Below are 16710 nucleotides of genomic sequence, written 5' to 3'. Positions count from 1 at the left end.
TGTAACACTGGGTAATGGGTACATGTGTGATTGTTACACTGTTCTCTTTATTTTTGCTCATGTTTTAAAATTACCATAATGAGGGCGCCTCGTTGCTCAATTGGTTAAGCATCTGCCTTTTTTTTTTTTTTTTAAAGATTTTATTTATTTATTGACAGAGAGAGAGAGATCACAAGTAGGCAGAGAGACAGGCAGAGAGAGAGGGGAAGCAGGCTCCCTGCTGAGCGGAGAGCCCAATGCGGGACTTGATCCCAGAACCCTGAGATCATGACCTGAGCCGAAGGCAGAGGCTTAACCCACTGAGCCACCCAGGTGCCCAAGCATCTGCCTTTGGTTCAGGTCATGATCCCAGGGTCCTGGGATCAAGCCCTGCATCAGACTCTCTGCTTAGCAGGAAGCCTGCTTCTCCGTCTCCCTCTGCCTGCCTCTCTCTCTCTCCCTCTCTTTCTGTGTCAAATAACAAATAAAATCATAACAATAAATTAAAATTTTAAAAAATTTAAAAAGCCTCCTGTAGAATACACAAATACCCCAAACAAGAAAGATTCCATAGAAATATGTTGGAAAATCTGGATGAAGTAATAAATGTTATAACAAAGTGTAAATGGCCCAAATTGAATGGAGAATGAAATTTAAGTAGGGGGATTTGCCAAACTTTATAAGAATAGATCATTTCAATCCTGTTTAAATGTCTAAAAGCATAGAAAAGAAAGGAAATTTCCCCAATTCTGGTTTTTTTTTACTTTTTATTTCAGAAAATTTTATGTTATTCCTTATGCATAATCCACTCCAGTCTCCTCCATGTTGATGCAAAAGTTGGGTATTCATCCTTTCTGATGGCTGAGTAATATTCCATTGTATATATGGACCACATCTTTATCCATTTGTCTATTGACAGGCATCTCAGCTTCTTTCACAGTTTAGCTATTGTGGACATTGCTGCTATGAGCATTGGGGTGCATATGGCCTTTCTTTTCACTACATCTGTACCTTTGGGGTAAATACCCAGTAGTGCAGTTGCCAGGTCATAGGGTAGCAGCCTGGTGGTAGGTATTAAGGAGGGCATGTATTGCGTGGAGCACTGGGTGCCATACGTAAACAATAAATCTTGGAACACTACACCAAAAACTAATGATACATGGTATGGTGACTAACATAACACACACACACAAAGAAAATTTCAGGGGTGCCTGGGTGGCTTAGTGGGTTAAAGCCTCTGCCTTCGGCTCGGGTCATGATCTCAGGGTCCTGGGATCGAGCCCCACATCGGGCTCTCTGCTCAGCCGGGAGCCTGCTTCCCTTCCTCTCTCTCTGCCTGCTTGTGATCTGTCTGTCAAATGAATAAATAAAATCTTTAAAAAAAAAGAAAGAAAATTTCAAACCTATGTAACAGTAGAGAAAATATTATGAGGTCCAAGGCACTTGTCATTGAGCTGCACAGTTGTCAGCACATAGCCAGTTTTGTTTTCATCTCCCCACTGCTGTTGCTCCCCAACATTGGACTACCCTGAAGCAATTCTCAGTCATCATATTACCTGATTCTTTTTGTGAAATATTGCTTTGATACCAAACCCCAGAAAAGATTGTACAAAACAGAGCATTTCATGCAAAAACTAGTAAAATCTTAGTAAACAAAAACCAGCATCACTTTAAAAGAATACCAAACTGTGACTAAAAGAGAATTACTCCAGGAAACCAAGGATGGCTAAATATTAGGGTGTCTCTTACTATTACTTATTATCATAGACCATCATCTCTATAGATGCTGAAAAGGCACTTGGCAAATTCAACATCCATAAGATAATGATAGATACTTCCTTACTATGATGAAATTGACTGGTGGAAATCTTTTTTTCATTGCATATTTCATGTAATGCTTGGGTGCAGTGCTTTCGATTAGAGAGGCAGTTTATTTGATTATATTCTATTCTCAGAAGAGGTAAAGACTAACTACTATATTTAACAACACAGTAGTTAAAGCCAACCATTTGTGTTTATGAACACTTCCCTTTAACCTTTCTTAATATATGTTATATTTAATCAGATTTTAAATGCATTAATTTGGGCCTGGGTGGCTCAGTTGTTAAGCATCTGCCTTCGGCTCAGGTCATGATCCCGGGGTCCTGGGATTGAACCCCGCATTGGGCTCCCTGCTTGGTGGGGAGCCTGCTTCTCCCTCTCTCATTCCCCCTGCTTGTGTTCCTTTTCTCGCTGTGTCTCTCTCTATCAAATAAATAAAATCTCTAAAAAAATAAATAAATGCATCAATTCATTAAACATTTACTGTGTCACTCTATGCTGTGTAGAGAACACAAAGATAAATAAGACAAAGTCACTGTTCATACAAAGTTTATAGTCTGGTGGATGACAGATCATTAATGTTCTGTATACTTTTTAAACAAATGCATATGGTGCTCTTGGGTGGTGTTCTATAAATGTCAATTAGGTCAAGTTGGTTAATAGTGTCGTTGCAGTTTTCTAAATCCTTAATGATTTTCTGTCTACTTGTTCTCTCAATTATTATGAAAGGGATATTGGAATCTCCAACTATAATTGTGGATTTGTCTGTTTCTCCTTGCAATCCTATCAGGCTTTGCTCCATATATTTGGAAGCTGTGTTATAAAGCACGTAAACTTTTTTTTAAGGTTTTTTATTTTTTTAAGATTTTATTTATTTATTTGATAGAGATTACAAGTAGGTAGAGAGGCAGGCAGAGAGAGGAGGTGGGAAGCAGGCTCCCCGCTGAGCAGAGAGCCCGATGTGGGGCTCAATCCCAGGACCCTGGGATCATGACCTGAGCCAAAGGCAGAGGCTTAACCCACTGAGCCACCCAGGTGCCCCAAGCACATAAACATTTGGGACTGTTATGTCCTCTAGCAGAAGTGACCCCATTGTCATTATAAAATAATCCTCTTTATCCCTAGAAGAATTCCTTGCTCTGAAATCTACTTGGTCTGATTTTAATGTAACCACTGCAGGTATCTTAGGTTAGTGTTATCATACTATGTCTTATTCCATCCTTTTAAACAAAAACTGTTGCTATGAAGAAAATCAATATAATTCATGCAGAATAAATCTAATCATTTCTCACCTTAAATATATCTTTCCTTTTTTGTTTAATTCAGACATGCCAGCTTTTTATAAATGCAGCGGTTGACTCCCCTGCAATTGATTACCATGTATCTCTAGCCCAGAGTGCTTTGCAAATCTGTCTGACACATCCTGAGCTCCAGAATGAAATTTGCTGTCAGCTCATTAAACAGACAAGACGGAGACAGCCACAGAATCAACCAGGACCGCTGCAGGTATCTACTGATACATACACATGCAATTTAAAATGATGTTGTTTTCCTTACTGTAAGGATGATACATATTCAATCTAGACATTTGAAAAATGTGAAAAGTATGAAAAGGGAAAAATAGCTATTAATATTTTGATGTATATTCTTTCAGTTTATTTCTAAATTTATATGTTTCTGTATAAATGTGTATGTGTGTGTACTTATGCACACTCACTGTTTCCATGTCACCAGAACTGCAGTGTGCATGCTACTTTTTTAAAACTGTAGGACGTAACCTTTCCCCTGGATCCATCACCATTCTTCAGAAACATTAATGGTGCATTAAGATCAACCACTACACATTTAGGTTCTTCCAATCATTCTTCTTATGATAAGTACCACCACAGTAGACCACTCTGAGCCTAAACCCTGTGTACAAGTCCAGCGAATTTCTTTGTATCCATTTCTAGAATTTCCGTATCTTTTTGACAATGTTCAATGTAATTCTGCTTTTAAATTCTTTCCAGGTAAAGAGTGGTATGCCAGTAGTGATTTAGGATGCATTTCTTTAACTATTAGTGTAGCCGAATATATTTTCAGGTGGCTTTTGGCCACTGATGTTTACTCTTCGGTGAATGATTTTAATCTTTGCTTATTAACTGCCTATTAACCGCAGGATGAAACTGGAAAGTTCTTAGTCTAGCAAATAATACTTTCAGGGGATTCGGATTTCATGGGGCTTAAAGCTTATACAATTTAAGCTTATACTATTACTGATGTGTTATATTTTCGTAAGTATGCTACTTTCACACATTTTAAAAGAACACAGGATCACGTAAACACAGTCGATAGGGCCTTTCCCGGGCCTTGGAGGGCCTGTGCATGAGCGATGTTGGAAGCTTAAGCTTCATTTACATTGAGGACCCTTCATAATCTAGCTTCAGAGGCCTCCCCTTTCTCCACTTAATTTTATGCATCCTGCACCCAGCATACGCTGGAGGAATAAACACAGCCCATTCTTCAGACACACTGTGCCTTCACATTATCCTTCGTTGTGCACCTGCTGTTCTTCCTGCTCCGTGGATCCCCTTCTCTCTTCCCACCTATAGACTTTATAGTTGGCCCAGGCAACATATCTCCTGTGAATTCTTCCCTGACTCCTACAACAATTAATTACTTCCTCCGTTGGTTATATTAAAAAAAAAAAAGAGTATTAACCGTGTTATGTTATAAATTACTGTTAAAATGTTTAACTCTCCTAGACTGTAGGTAACTCAAGAGTAGAGACAGTACCTTTCCCCCCTCCTTTTTCATATAACATTTGCAAAATGATTGAAGCTATACTTGCTTAATTAAAAACAATAAAATGAAAAGAGGATACAGAACAGAGCAAAGGAAAAACAAAAATCACATATGATCCCATTACATAGAGATAACCTCTGCTAATATCATTATACTTGCCTCTTGTTTAGATATGTATATATGTGTGTATGTGTGGGTAGATTGGCTCTGGTTTGGCGCATTTGATTTTTTTCCTGTTTTTCAGTCTGCCTTTCCTCAAAGCCATGACTTCTATCTCAGCAAATGAGTAAATACATAAGTGGACAAAAGCAATGCCCCTCATCTTTTGAGAGTGAGGTCAAAAGGACTACCATATATACATGACCTTGGGTACCTCAGTTGTAGACAGTAGGGTATACAACTAGATGGATTATGGAACATGGAATGTTTTTATGTATTATAAATACTCTAAGCAGATAGTATTTATGTGGGAGAAGCAAACACCTGTGGGGGCTGAGAAGGACCATCATCATCCCTTTCCTCGCAGCCTCCGTCAGTCACACTGGCTCTCACTTGGGTCTCTGACTGCCAGGTGGTGTCTAATCCGTGGTGCTTCTCTTTGCCCAGGGCTGGCAGCTCTTGGCTCTCTGTGTTGGGCTCTTCCTTCCCCACCATCCTTTCCTGTGGCTCCTCAGGCTCCACCTAAAGAGGAATGCAGATTCCAGGTGTGCAGAGAACTAGCCGGCCGAACCGTTTACGTGGCTCTGAAAGTCAACAATAAGTCATAAGTATTTAGTAACCTGCCAGGTACATTTGCGGGAGAAGGTGTGAAACAAATGTTGGTGCAGGAAGCCTTTGGTTCTCCTTTATGTGAGGCTTGGAAAATATTTCCTTTGTTGTGTTAAATCTCTTACAGAAGAATGCAATAAGAGCTTGAAAAACTGGCAAAGAATATATATATATTTTTAGATTTTTTGTTTATTTACTTGACAGAGATCACAAGTAGGCAGATAGGCAGGCAGAGACAGAGGGGGAGGCAGGCTCCCTGCTGAGCAGAGAGCCCGATGTGGGGCTCAATCCCAGGACCCTAAGACCATGACCTGAGCTGAAGGCAGAGGCTTAACCCACTGAGCCATCCAGGCACCCCTGCAAAGAATATTTTTAAGTGAAAAGTCTTTGTACATTTTAGGGGTGGATGACTTAGCAAGAGTGGGTGCTCATTCCGTAAAAGCAACTGTTTTGTTTCCTTTGTTTTCCCTGTCATTTTCCTCTACATTGAATTCTTTAATGTGGGAAAACTTCCCCGAGGGTCTTCCCTCCTTTTATACCTGTGTGTATTTGAATTGCTTCAGAATTGTTACTCCCTTCAAAAAGATATTCAAAATCCAAGCGTCAGTATGGCTTTCTTAACAGTGGGACCCAGGGCACCCAGCCAGGGGCTACCACAATCATTCTGTGTAACAAGTTCATGTTCCGGGACTTAAATAGACTCTGGCTCTAAAAGAAACAAAACAAACACAATGAAACACGAAACAACTTGGAAAGAGTAGGAAAATACTCCCCAATGTGTATTATATTTCGGGGACTCCATGATCAGAGTCATGCAATTTTACTTACTTACTTACTCACTCACTCACTTATTTATTTATTTATTTATTTATTTATTTATATTTTTACGTAATCTCTATACCCAATATGGGGCTTAAACTCATGATCCTGAGATCAAGAGTCCCATGCTCTTCTGACGGAGCCCCCCGGGAGCCCCAAGGGCACATCATTTTTAGTTACAGTCACTGAAAAGCCCCTAAACAAAGGGTGGCATTTTAAGATTTATATATTTGAGAGAGAGAGGGAAAGAGAGAGAGTGAGCATGCACAGAGAGGGGAGAGGGAGAGAGAGTACTAAGCAGACTCTGGCCTTCGTGCAGAGCCTGACACAGGGCTTGATCTCATGACCCTGAGATCACAACCTGAACTGAAACCAGGAGTCAGACGCTTAAGCAGATGCATCACCCACGTGCCCCAAAGGGAGGCATTTTAAAGATTTCGTTTCTAGGTAATTTCTACACCTATCGTGGGCTTTGAACTCACAACCCTGAGATCAAGAGTCACATGCTCTACCGACTGAGCCAGCCAAGCACCTCTAAAGGGTGACATTTTAAGGTCTGCCTAGAAGACACTTTACAGTACAAACATATTAGGAGGTATTAGCAGTTTGCTTTTATAAAAATTACATATAAGAAATGAGGGCAAATAAGATCTCTGTCCAGTTTTTGCATTTATTTACTCCAGTGGTTTACTTTAATGCTTAAGATTTTTTTAAGAAGTGCATGTTTTATAGGGTAAAGAAGGAAAATGCTTGTATTTTGTTTGTTTGTTTGAAGGTATTTTCTTACCTAGTTTAGCAGTCAAGCACTAACTGCCATGTTCCTCCAAAGAGAACTCGGCCACATCATATGTTTCCTAAGTTAGCCTATCCTATTTTTATACCGTTGTTTCCTTTGTATTTGTTAATATAATTACTCTATTGACTATATAATGCCTGGTAAATATAAATTGATTTTGTGACTACAATAATGAAATAAAGAGGAAGAAGTTCTTTGTAGAGAGGTTTGATTCAGTCAGTTGCAAAAGTAAAGAAACTAGGATTTGAGAAAAGGTGTAGCAGTTTAATATTATTCAAAAAGAAGAATTACTGTCAAAATTAGCATAAGACATGGTAATGTACACCAACCTAATGTATTAGGTGTCTTAAATTTATTCCTAGGCTTTATCTTAAGTTGTGTATTATAGGACAGAATTTGGAAAATATGCCATTTATTGCCAGCGATGTGTAGAAAGAACACAACAAAACGGAGATCGAGAAGCAAGACCCTCAAGAATGGAAATTCTTTCAACCCTTCTTCGAAACCCTTACCATCATTCTTTGCCCTTCAGTATCCCCGTGCACTTCATGAATGGGATATATCAGGTGGGTTACACTTTCTGTCCTGATGAAAGCATGCTTGCTTCACCTTGAATCCCACATGTCACCTCTGTGGAATAGAGACGTGAGACTGTCTACCTGCCTTTATTAGCAACTGAGAGTGATCATAAACGTGCAAATACATCAAGTCTTCTAACAGAACAGCTGAGTTTTGGAACAGTTTTGCTAAGAAGGAGTCACACTGAAATCCAAATTGAGCCAAATAAGGGAGTTTTACTGCTCTTATAATTCTGATAGAGAAAATCAAAAATACTTTGGTTGAGGCCTTTCCCAACCAGTGCACTTGCTAGGTGACAAAATAAATACTGACAGTGGGTGTGTACAGGCTTAGTTTTTTCAAAGTCTCCAAATATCAGGAATTATCTGGGAAAACTCCTCCAGGCCTTCCAGCTCTCATATCTAAGAGTTCACTTATTTTTTAGTAGATTTTATTAATTTATTTGAGAGAGAGAGAGAGAGAGAGCATGATCAAAGAGAAGAGCGGAAGAGAGAGCAGGGAGCCTGACGTGGGGCTCGATCCCAGGACCCCAAGACCAGGACCTGAGCTGAAGGCAGACACTTAACTGGCTGAGCCACCCAGGTGCCCCTAGATGTTCACTTTTTAACTGAAGCAAACATGTTCCAAAGCTGGCAGCTAATCTTTGCAGCCATAGCTTTTTATCACAGAGTTCAGATATGTAACTGCATATTAAAGAAACAAACATTATTTATTTTTATTTATTTATTCATTTTAAATTGAAGTGTTGACACACAATGTTAACACTACTTTCAGGTGTACCACGCAGTGATCCTACATTTATATACATTACGAAATGATCAGAAAGATAAGTCTGGTTACCATTTGTCACCATACAAAATGATTACAAGATTATTGACTATGTTCCCTATGCTCCTTTTTATATCCTCATGACTGTTTAAGTATATTTCTTGTTTACTTTTTTCCATTAGCTTAAAGATTGCATATTGTACTGTAGTTCTTGCTTTGCTTTTAATGGGTAGGCATGATATCTCTGCAAGATGTTTATGGCTGTCAAATGATCTTGGTTTTTTTAATTCATGTCTGTTGGCTGAAGCCAAGATTTCTGAATTCTTACAGCAACCTAGCAATTAAGGTGACATTAATTTTCTCCAGTGGAGCTTTGGTATGGGAGAAGTTAAAGCACCTAGATAAATACATGTTATCATTAATCATGCGTCAAATGTGCCCTGTTTCCCCCCTGAAATCCTTCTTGAAATTTAAGTTTGAAATGTACGCAGTTTTTAATTAAGAAAACAACTTTGTTATTTCTGCGTAGGTAGTTGGATTTGATGCATCTACCACAGTGGAAGAATTTTTGAACACTTTGAACCAGGACACAGGAATGAGGAAGCCAACACAGTCTGGCTTTGCATTATTCACGGACGATCCTTCTGGCAGGGATTTAGAGCATTGTCTTCAAGGAAACATTAAGGTGAAGCCAACTCCTTTTAAGAAAGCAGACCCAGCAAACAGCAAAGAAGCTACCTTTTGCTATTTGCAAAAAATTAGTTCAGGAGGTCTCAAAAATTTTAAGTTACCTAATCTGCACAATAAAAAAAATTGCTAAAAACATAGAATGCTTTAACGCAATCTGCACACACACATGCTCCGTTTTAAGACAGGAGAGAGATAATAAGAATACTACTCTAACTAGTAGGATAATAAGAGAAGAGGTACGGACACTCTAATAGAATCGTTTTTATTATATTCATTATTCACGAGGCAGTACTTATTTACCCATCATAGGAGCTGGGCTGGACCTTGTGGGGAATGCAAAGAAGGACCAGAAGTAGTCCCTGTCCACGGTGAACTTATAATTTTCTTTGGGGAAGAGCAGCCATATACGCTGAAAAACTTAAGCCAGAACTGAAAGTGACAAATGATTCAAGAGTCCTGGGAATGTTCCACAGACAGAGAGATTAAGTTCAGTGCTGGAAAATAGGGAGGAGCTGAACCGGACTTCGAAGGATGGCTGGAAAATGGACCTGTGGAAATAAAGAGGGGATTGCAAACACAAGGAAAATCATGAACAGAGATGGACAACTGGAAGATTTTTAAAAAAATCTTTTCTAGGTCATGGTCAAATGACTTTAATAAAGTTTCCATCTAGCAATGGTAAGGGAAATACAGGATACAGAACCATAGGAACCTTACAGAAATAGCCCTCTTATTTGCCAATGAGAAAGCAATAGCCGGTTTACACCCAATCACACAACTAGAACTGGGTCTGGGCCCTTTCCTTACATGATATGGTCCTTGATTGCTTTTGGGAATAAGACCCTTGTAGTTGAGGTGAAGGTATTTCTGTGATTTGAAGATGAAGGAATTGAGGCAGAATAGGAGAAGGAATAGGATCAAAAGTAATAGATCCCACAGGTTTAGAGGACATGAAAGGTCAGTGCTTTATGTTGAACTACCAAAGCCCAGCTTCCCTTGCAGATCAGCCTGTTGGGGCTGGAAGGGGTTACACAGAACACTATTGAAGCTCATTAAGAATGTTGTTTCCTAGGTGTGCTACCCACCTCCCTTCCCCCTACCCCCCTGCATATGTGGCTGCATTTTGAGAAATCTAGATAAAGAAGTGTCTTTTCTCCCCAGCGCCAGGTATATCCTATTCAGTTCAACATATTAAAATGTAAATTTTTGACACACACATTCCTAGAGCGCTATTGTTAATAATTAGTCAATAAGATAAGCTAGTCTTTTTGGTTGACTTGAGCTGAGTAAATGCTGGGGGCTTTGCTGAGTAACTGCTTACCACATATTTTTGAAAGCTTTTATTTATAATTCTCTAGATGACCTGTTAAAAAAAACAAGCAAACATTTATTTGATACCTGAAGATTTTTTTTTCTTTCCCAATGAAAGAATCTTAAGATTATATTTCAGGTTTTTTAAGATAACTTCAGTTATCCAGATAACTTAGTAATTCCAGTCTTTAGAAACTCAGAAGGTGGAAATGTTGCTTCTTCAGTGACTAAATTATGAAAAAATTCCTGGAATAGTCTTGTTTTCAGTCTCATGCGGTCTTTCATTAAGATTCCTTTTTGAGTAAAAAATTCATGGCCACAGTCCAAAGTTAATGGGTGTCCAAGAGGATAAGTGGACCAAAGAGCAATTTATAATTAAGTCTAAAACCAGGAGTGCACAGAAGCTTAAAACAAAAGACTTCAGTATGTCTGGTTTGCCCATGTTGATTGGAAATTTTTCAGTGTGCAGACATGCTTGTCTTCAAAAAATGCTGATTTGAGAATTGCTCTAAATTTCCATTTTTCCACTTGTCTTCTAGATATGTGACATTATTTCTAAATGGGAGCAGGCCTCCAAAGAACAGCAACCTGGGAAATGGGAAGGTACGAGAACTGTTCGACTAACTTATAAAAACAGGTGTGTAGGGGCGCCTGGGTTGCTCAGTGGGTTAAAGCGTCTGCCTTCGGCTCAGGTCGTGATCACAGGGTCCTGGTATCGAGCCCCGAATCGGGCTCTCTGCTCAGCGGGGAGCCTGTTTCCCCCTCTCTCTCTCTGCCTGCCTACTTGTGATTTCTCTATCAAAGAAATAAATAAAATCTTAAAAAACAAACAGGTGTGTAATGCTGTATCCAAACAGCAAAGAGTGGGTGTACTGTTATGCTAGAACCATGCACCAGTGGTTTCCTATTGAATAATCTTGCCAGTTACAGCATTTATTTGTTTGTTCTTCTATAAAAGAAACTTCTTACTTCTCTAAGAAGAAACTGTCGCATAAAATTTGGTTCTAGTTCTAGTCTCTTCAAGTCATGAATGGGTATATTTCATAAAAATATGGATTTGGACAAAGATTAGGAAAAAGGTATAAGAAAGAATAGCTGCTCTCTTAAGGTGGTCGCTACACGGGTGAATTTTTTTCACTTTCAAAAATTTCTTCTGCATTACATTTTTCATGAAGACTAAATACTCAAATACCCTACTGAAGATCTGTAGTAGGAAGAAATATTTCTGGGGGCACCTGGCTGGCTCAGAAGAGCAAGTGGCTCTTGATCTCCGGGTCATCAGCTTGAGCCCCATGTTGGGCACAGAGATTACTTAAATAAACAAAACCTGGGTGCCTGGGTGGCTCAGTCAGTTAAGCATGTCCCTTACGCTCAGGTCAGGATCCCAGGGTCCCTGCTCCGTGGGGAGCCTGCTTCTCCCTCTCTTTCTGCCTGCCACTCCCCCTGCTTGTGCACTCTCTCTCTCTCTTCTCTGTCAAATAAATAAATAAATTCTTTAAAAGATAATAAAATAAACCAAACTTAAAAAAAGAAAGGAAATAATTCAAGTCTTTTAGAAGTCACATATTCATATTCTCATTCTTTCATATTCTCTCTTTCTCTCTCTGTAATTATTGAACTTCAGCTATGAGCCAGGCACTCAGCGAGATGCTCTGGATAAAATGGTAACAAAAGCAGACACAGACACAGTCCCTGAACTTTTGAATTTACAGGCTAGTAATTCTAATGAACACGTAATTACACATTAAGTTCTCTGACAGAAAAGAGTTTGGTTCTAGAAGAGCACGTAGGAAAAAGCCTGACCCAGGCTAGAGGCATCACGAGCCTTTTTGAGGGAATAATGCTCATGCCAGGGTCAGAAAACAGCTGAAAGTGGACCGTGGAAATGAATAGAAAAGGGCATTCCAGAGCCTTTAGAGGGAAGTTGCTCAGAGGATTTCAAGAACTCGGAAAAATCCAGTGAGCCTGGAGCACATATCTTCCCAACAGATACATTTTTAATATACTTTGGTATATGATCAGAAACCAGATTTTCTTTGTTTCTGTTTTTTCAAATATCTTCTTTTCTTCCATGTATTAGCAGAAGGTAGTACTTAGTAAAAAGTGTTCACTGACCAGGTGACATTAACTGTACAAAAAAAAAAAGGTATTTTGCTGATTTTTATGTGGATCTTGTACTCCATAAAATAAGACATCTAAGATATGAGACCAGAGAATTACTGATGAAATGACTGATTTAAGAGTCACTCCTTTCAGAGGTCAACTTTTGGAAGGTGTTCATAGGCCTAAAACTGGAGTGTAAGAAGTAAAGACACTGCATAACCTAAGGAGTCGGATAGCCTTGATCCAGTTGGGGATTTCTTTTTCTAATGATCTGCCCCACACAAATACCCACGTATGTGATTGAGAGTATTATAGTACATCCCAGTATCTTCTTTGCCGTGTATTTTATAACAGTGAAAAGTAAGTGTTGGGAGGGACTCCACATGTTTATTAGTAGGGGAATAGTTAAACAAATATGGTGCATTCATATTGTGGCCTCTTGTCAGACAGCCAGCCATTAAAGGCCACCCACTGTTTGAATGTTTGAACCGTTTCCTTTGATCTGAATAAATGGTGGTCATGAGCCATTGGAGCTTCTTTATACAGGGGCTCATGAACTGTGGTGATTTGCAAGGATTCTCAGTAATAAGAAGGTGATGGTTAAGCTTTGGTATCTAAGGTTTTTAAAATCATGCTTCCTGGAGATAAGCAGGATGACTTAAATAATGGAAATCTAGTAGGCTCTGCACCTGGAGGAACCTGCATCCACTGATGGTAGCCTTTATCTGTGCTCCTTTGGTGACGGGCAGGGACAGCAGGCTGGAAGACTTGGACCTTCCAGATGGTTTTGTTCTATGATTGCTGGAGCGGAGCACAAAGTGCGGGCCTGGACTTACAGCTTCAGGATTCCGTAGAAATACATTAGAAGTGCAAATTAGAGGCACCTCTGTGGCTCAGTGGGTTAAGTGTCTGACTCGTGATTTTGGCTCAGGTCATGATCTCAGAGTCCTGGGATCAAACCTGGCGTGGAGCTCTGCGCTCAGCGTGGAGTCTGCCTGTCCCCCTCTCTCTGCTCCTCCCCCGCTTCCCCCCACCCCCCAAATAAATAAATAAATAAATACATCTTTGAAAAAAAAGAAATGCAAATTATTAGGCCCACTTCAGGCCTACTGAGTCCAGCAGAATCTCTGGGCACAAGGAATCTCCGTTTTAACAATTTTCCAGGCTATTCTTGCGTGTGCTGAGTTCTGAGAAGCACTGACCTGGAGGTCCCCATTGCTGCTCTGCCTTTCAATCTTACCTTTTGTGGAAGAAAGCCAACTCTTGGACCTGACCCCCCATCTGTCAATATGGAGAGAGGTTCAGGAATTTGACATTTTGTTGGAACTAAATGGAATTCTTTCCATGTCTTAGACAACTCCTGATCATAATTTACAAATGCTTAATACATGCTAATTCTGTCTGTGATGGCTGTGGTTGGAACCCAAATCGAATTTGGATGAAATGGAGAAAGGTATTCTGAAACACAGATAAGAATAATGCTCCAAGTCTAGCAAATGCCATTAGAAAGGACAAAGAGAGTTTTGAATAACGCATAATAAAGATTGCCTTGTCAAAAAAAAAAAAAAAAAAAAAGCCCCATGACAATATCTTTGACATTAGGAGAAAACAACTCAACCAAAAGGTTTAATTTTTAACACAGGTTTGAAATGGCTGGGTAGCCACAGCTCTGAGAGTGTACTATGTTTCTGAATATGGTCACACTTTGCATGTATGTATAAATAGCTTAGACAATGAGTCCTAATTTCCAGTGACACATTGAGGAGGGGAACGGGCTGTGACCTATCATGCGGCCAAGGACTTGAGTCTCCATCTGTCAAGCAGCACTGTAATAAGCGAAACTGGACACCAGCTCTCTATCATGGAATTTGTATTTAATATTTAGTAAGTTAATGGAATTTTAATTATTTAGATTTAGAGGTTCAAGTTCCAATTAATAGCACTTGAACTTGTTTTCATAGGCAGCCACTTGGAAACTAATGTTTAAATTCTGTTTATGTTTAAGCTGCTTACTCGGTTTTGTTTCTTAGTGTGTGTTTGAAACCGCCAAAGTCAAGACACGTTTTTCACAAAACAAAACTGGCAAGGGTTCTTCTCGGAAGAAGACAACTCTTTCTACCTCCCCCATCCTACAAAATAGAAGTTATTTTCAGTAGTCCTTTGTGACTGTTATTTTTCTGGAGCACTGTGCACCAGGTCCAGGCCCTGTCGAAGCCCTGGGGGACTCAAAGGTGAAAAGAACTCCCCTACTCTTCAGAATCTTACAGCTTACAGGGAGAGACAGACAGACATGAAATCTTGGCGATGTAATCAATCCTGTAACAGGAACACTAGAGCAGAGAAGTGAAGAACAGGGGCTCTGGAGAGACACCACCTGGGTTACAATCCTGGCTGTCCTACTCACTGTGTGGCCTTGAGCTAGTCGCTTACCATCTCTGTGCCTCAGATACCATCTACATGAAATGGAAATGCAAACAGGATCTACCTCTGGGGTTTCTGAAGGACTAAGTTGGGCAAATGTAAATCCGGATTGGAGCCAGCCACACAGTAAATTCCCATCCATATTGGCTCTTACTATGAATATAACGTGCGTATTTATGTGCAGGACACTGTGGGAATATGGAAGAAGGGCTTTGCAGAATGGTGTCTTCTGAGCAGATGACTTGAGGTGGTCACTATAGAGGCAGCAGACAAGGGGGGGGTCACGACTACTGTTCAGTAGTGCCATGGGAAGGGAAGGTAAATGGAGAATGAAGGAAGGAAGTGAACAAGAGGAGGAGAAAGACGACAGCAGGAAATACATGCTCCTAGGAATGAAATATGGAGCCAGTTGGAGGCAAACAAAGGGTCCGTCAGCAGTGCTGAGAGCCCTTCCACGTTGACGTAGCGGAACTGGGCCTCGTAGTGATGACATTTCCATCCCACAGCATTCCACTTCCTGGTGTCAAGTGAGGAGGTAGACATTTGCAAGTGCCCCTGCTGTCTGACCTGGGCCCTGCCTGCAGGACAGAAGCCCACTTCCTCTGCTGCAGGCCCCTTTAGGGCTGAGGATGCCTGGAAGCTGGTGATATTGGAGACACTCACATCACATTCTGCTGGCACCTTGTCTGTTCAAGACCGTGGATTTGAGTTTCTGACTCTGGATCATTTTTGTGACTCTCTGGTTCCTCTTCACATTCTGTCCAAGTCCTTCTTCATGTGGCCTTCCTCTAGGCATGTCCGGGATTCTTTTTTTCCTTTTTTCCCATAGAGCTCCATTTCCCCTTCCCAGATTCCATTTTCTAGGCATGCCAGAAAGAATAGAAAATGCACTTTAGCTCTTCTTGCCTGTAGCCATTTGCACATTTGGTTCTTTCCCCCCTCCTAGCTATAGTATTAATTCAAATTTTCGTTAAGAACTTAGTGAAACCCAAATGGATTGCAGTGATGGGTAAGACATAGTTCGTGTGTGTGTGTGTGTGTGTGTGTGTGTGTGTGTGTGTGTATTTTCTTAACATCTTAATTTTATTTTTTCAGTGTTCCAAGATTCATTGTTTATGCACCCCACCCAGTGCTCCATGCAATCTGTGCCCTCCTTAATACCCACCATTAGGCTCACCCATCCTCTCACCCCCTCCCCTCCAAAACCCTCAGTTTGTTTCTTGGAGTCCACAGTCTCTCATGCTTCATCTCCCCCTCTGATTTACCCCAATTCATATGAAACCATATGATAATTGACTTTCTCTGCTTGACTCCAGTCCCATCCATGTTGATACAAAACTTGGGTATTCATCCTTTCTGATGGCTGCATAATATTCCATTATATATTTGTACTATATTTTCTTTATCCATTCATCTCTTGAAGGGCATCTTGGCTCTTTCCACAGTTTGGCGATTGTGGCCATTGCTGCTATGAACATTAGGCTACAGATGGCCCTTCTTTTCACTACCTCTGTATCTTTGGGGTAAATACCCAGTAATGCAATTGCAGGGTCAGTCATAGCGTACCTCTATTTTTAATTTTTTGAGGAATCTCCACACCGTTTTCCAAAGTAGCTGCACCAACTTGCATTCCCACCAACAGTGTAAAAGGGTTCCTCTTTCTCCCCATCCTCTCCAACACTTGTTGTTTCCTGTCCTGTCCTGTTAATTTTGGCCATTCTAACTGGTGTAAAGTGGTATCTGAATATGGTTTTGACTTGAATTTCCCTGGTGGCTAATGATGATGAACATTTTTTCATGTGTCTGTTAGCCATTTGTATATCTTCTTTTGAGAAATGTCTGTTCATGTCTTCTGCCCATTTTTTGATATG

At 40.2% G+C, this 16710-nt stretch overlaps 1 protein-coding gene across 2 annotated transcripts in view; it reads left to right on the top strand.

Annotated features, from left to right (window-relative positions):
* The window catches only part of PLEKHH2 (pleckstrin homology, MyTH4 and FERM domain containing H2), a 109140-nt gene that overhangs the window by 76469 nt on the left and 15961 nt on the right, over positions 1 to 16710 (top strand). For both annotated transcript variants that reach the window (XM_080813200.1, XM_080813201.1), the window contains exons 20-24: positions 3127 to 3306; positions 5191 to 5288; positions 7356 to 7533; positions 8844 to 8999; positions 10855 to 10952. In XM_080813200.1, coding sequence (XP_080669326.1) covers positions 3127 to 3306; positions 5191 to 5288; positions 7356 to 7533; positions 8844 to 8999; positions 10855 to 10952 — 710 coding nt within the window. The remainder of the gene's footprint in view (positions 1 to 3126; positions 3307 to 5190; positions 5289 to 7355; positions 7534 to 8843; positions 9000 to 10854; positions 10953 to 16710) is intronic.

Source organism: Martes martes (assembly GCF_963455335.1).
Source record: "Martes martes genome assembly, chromosome: 9".
Classification (NCBI taxonomy): domain Eukaryota; kingdom Metazoa; phylum Chordata; class Mammalia; order Carnivora; family Mustelidae; genus Martes; species Martes martes.
This window is presented reverse-complemented; position numbering and strand designations above follow the sequence as displayed.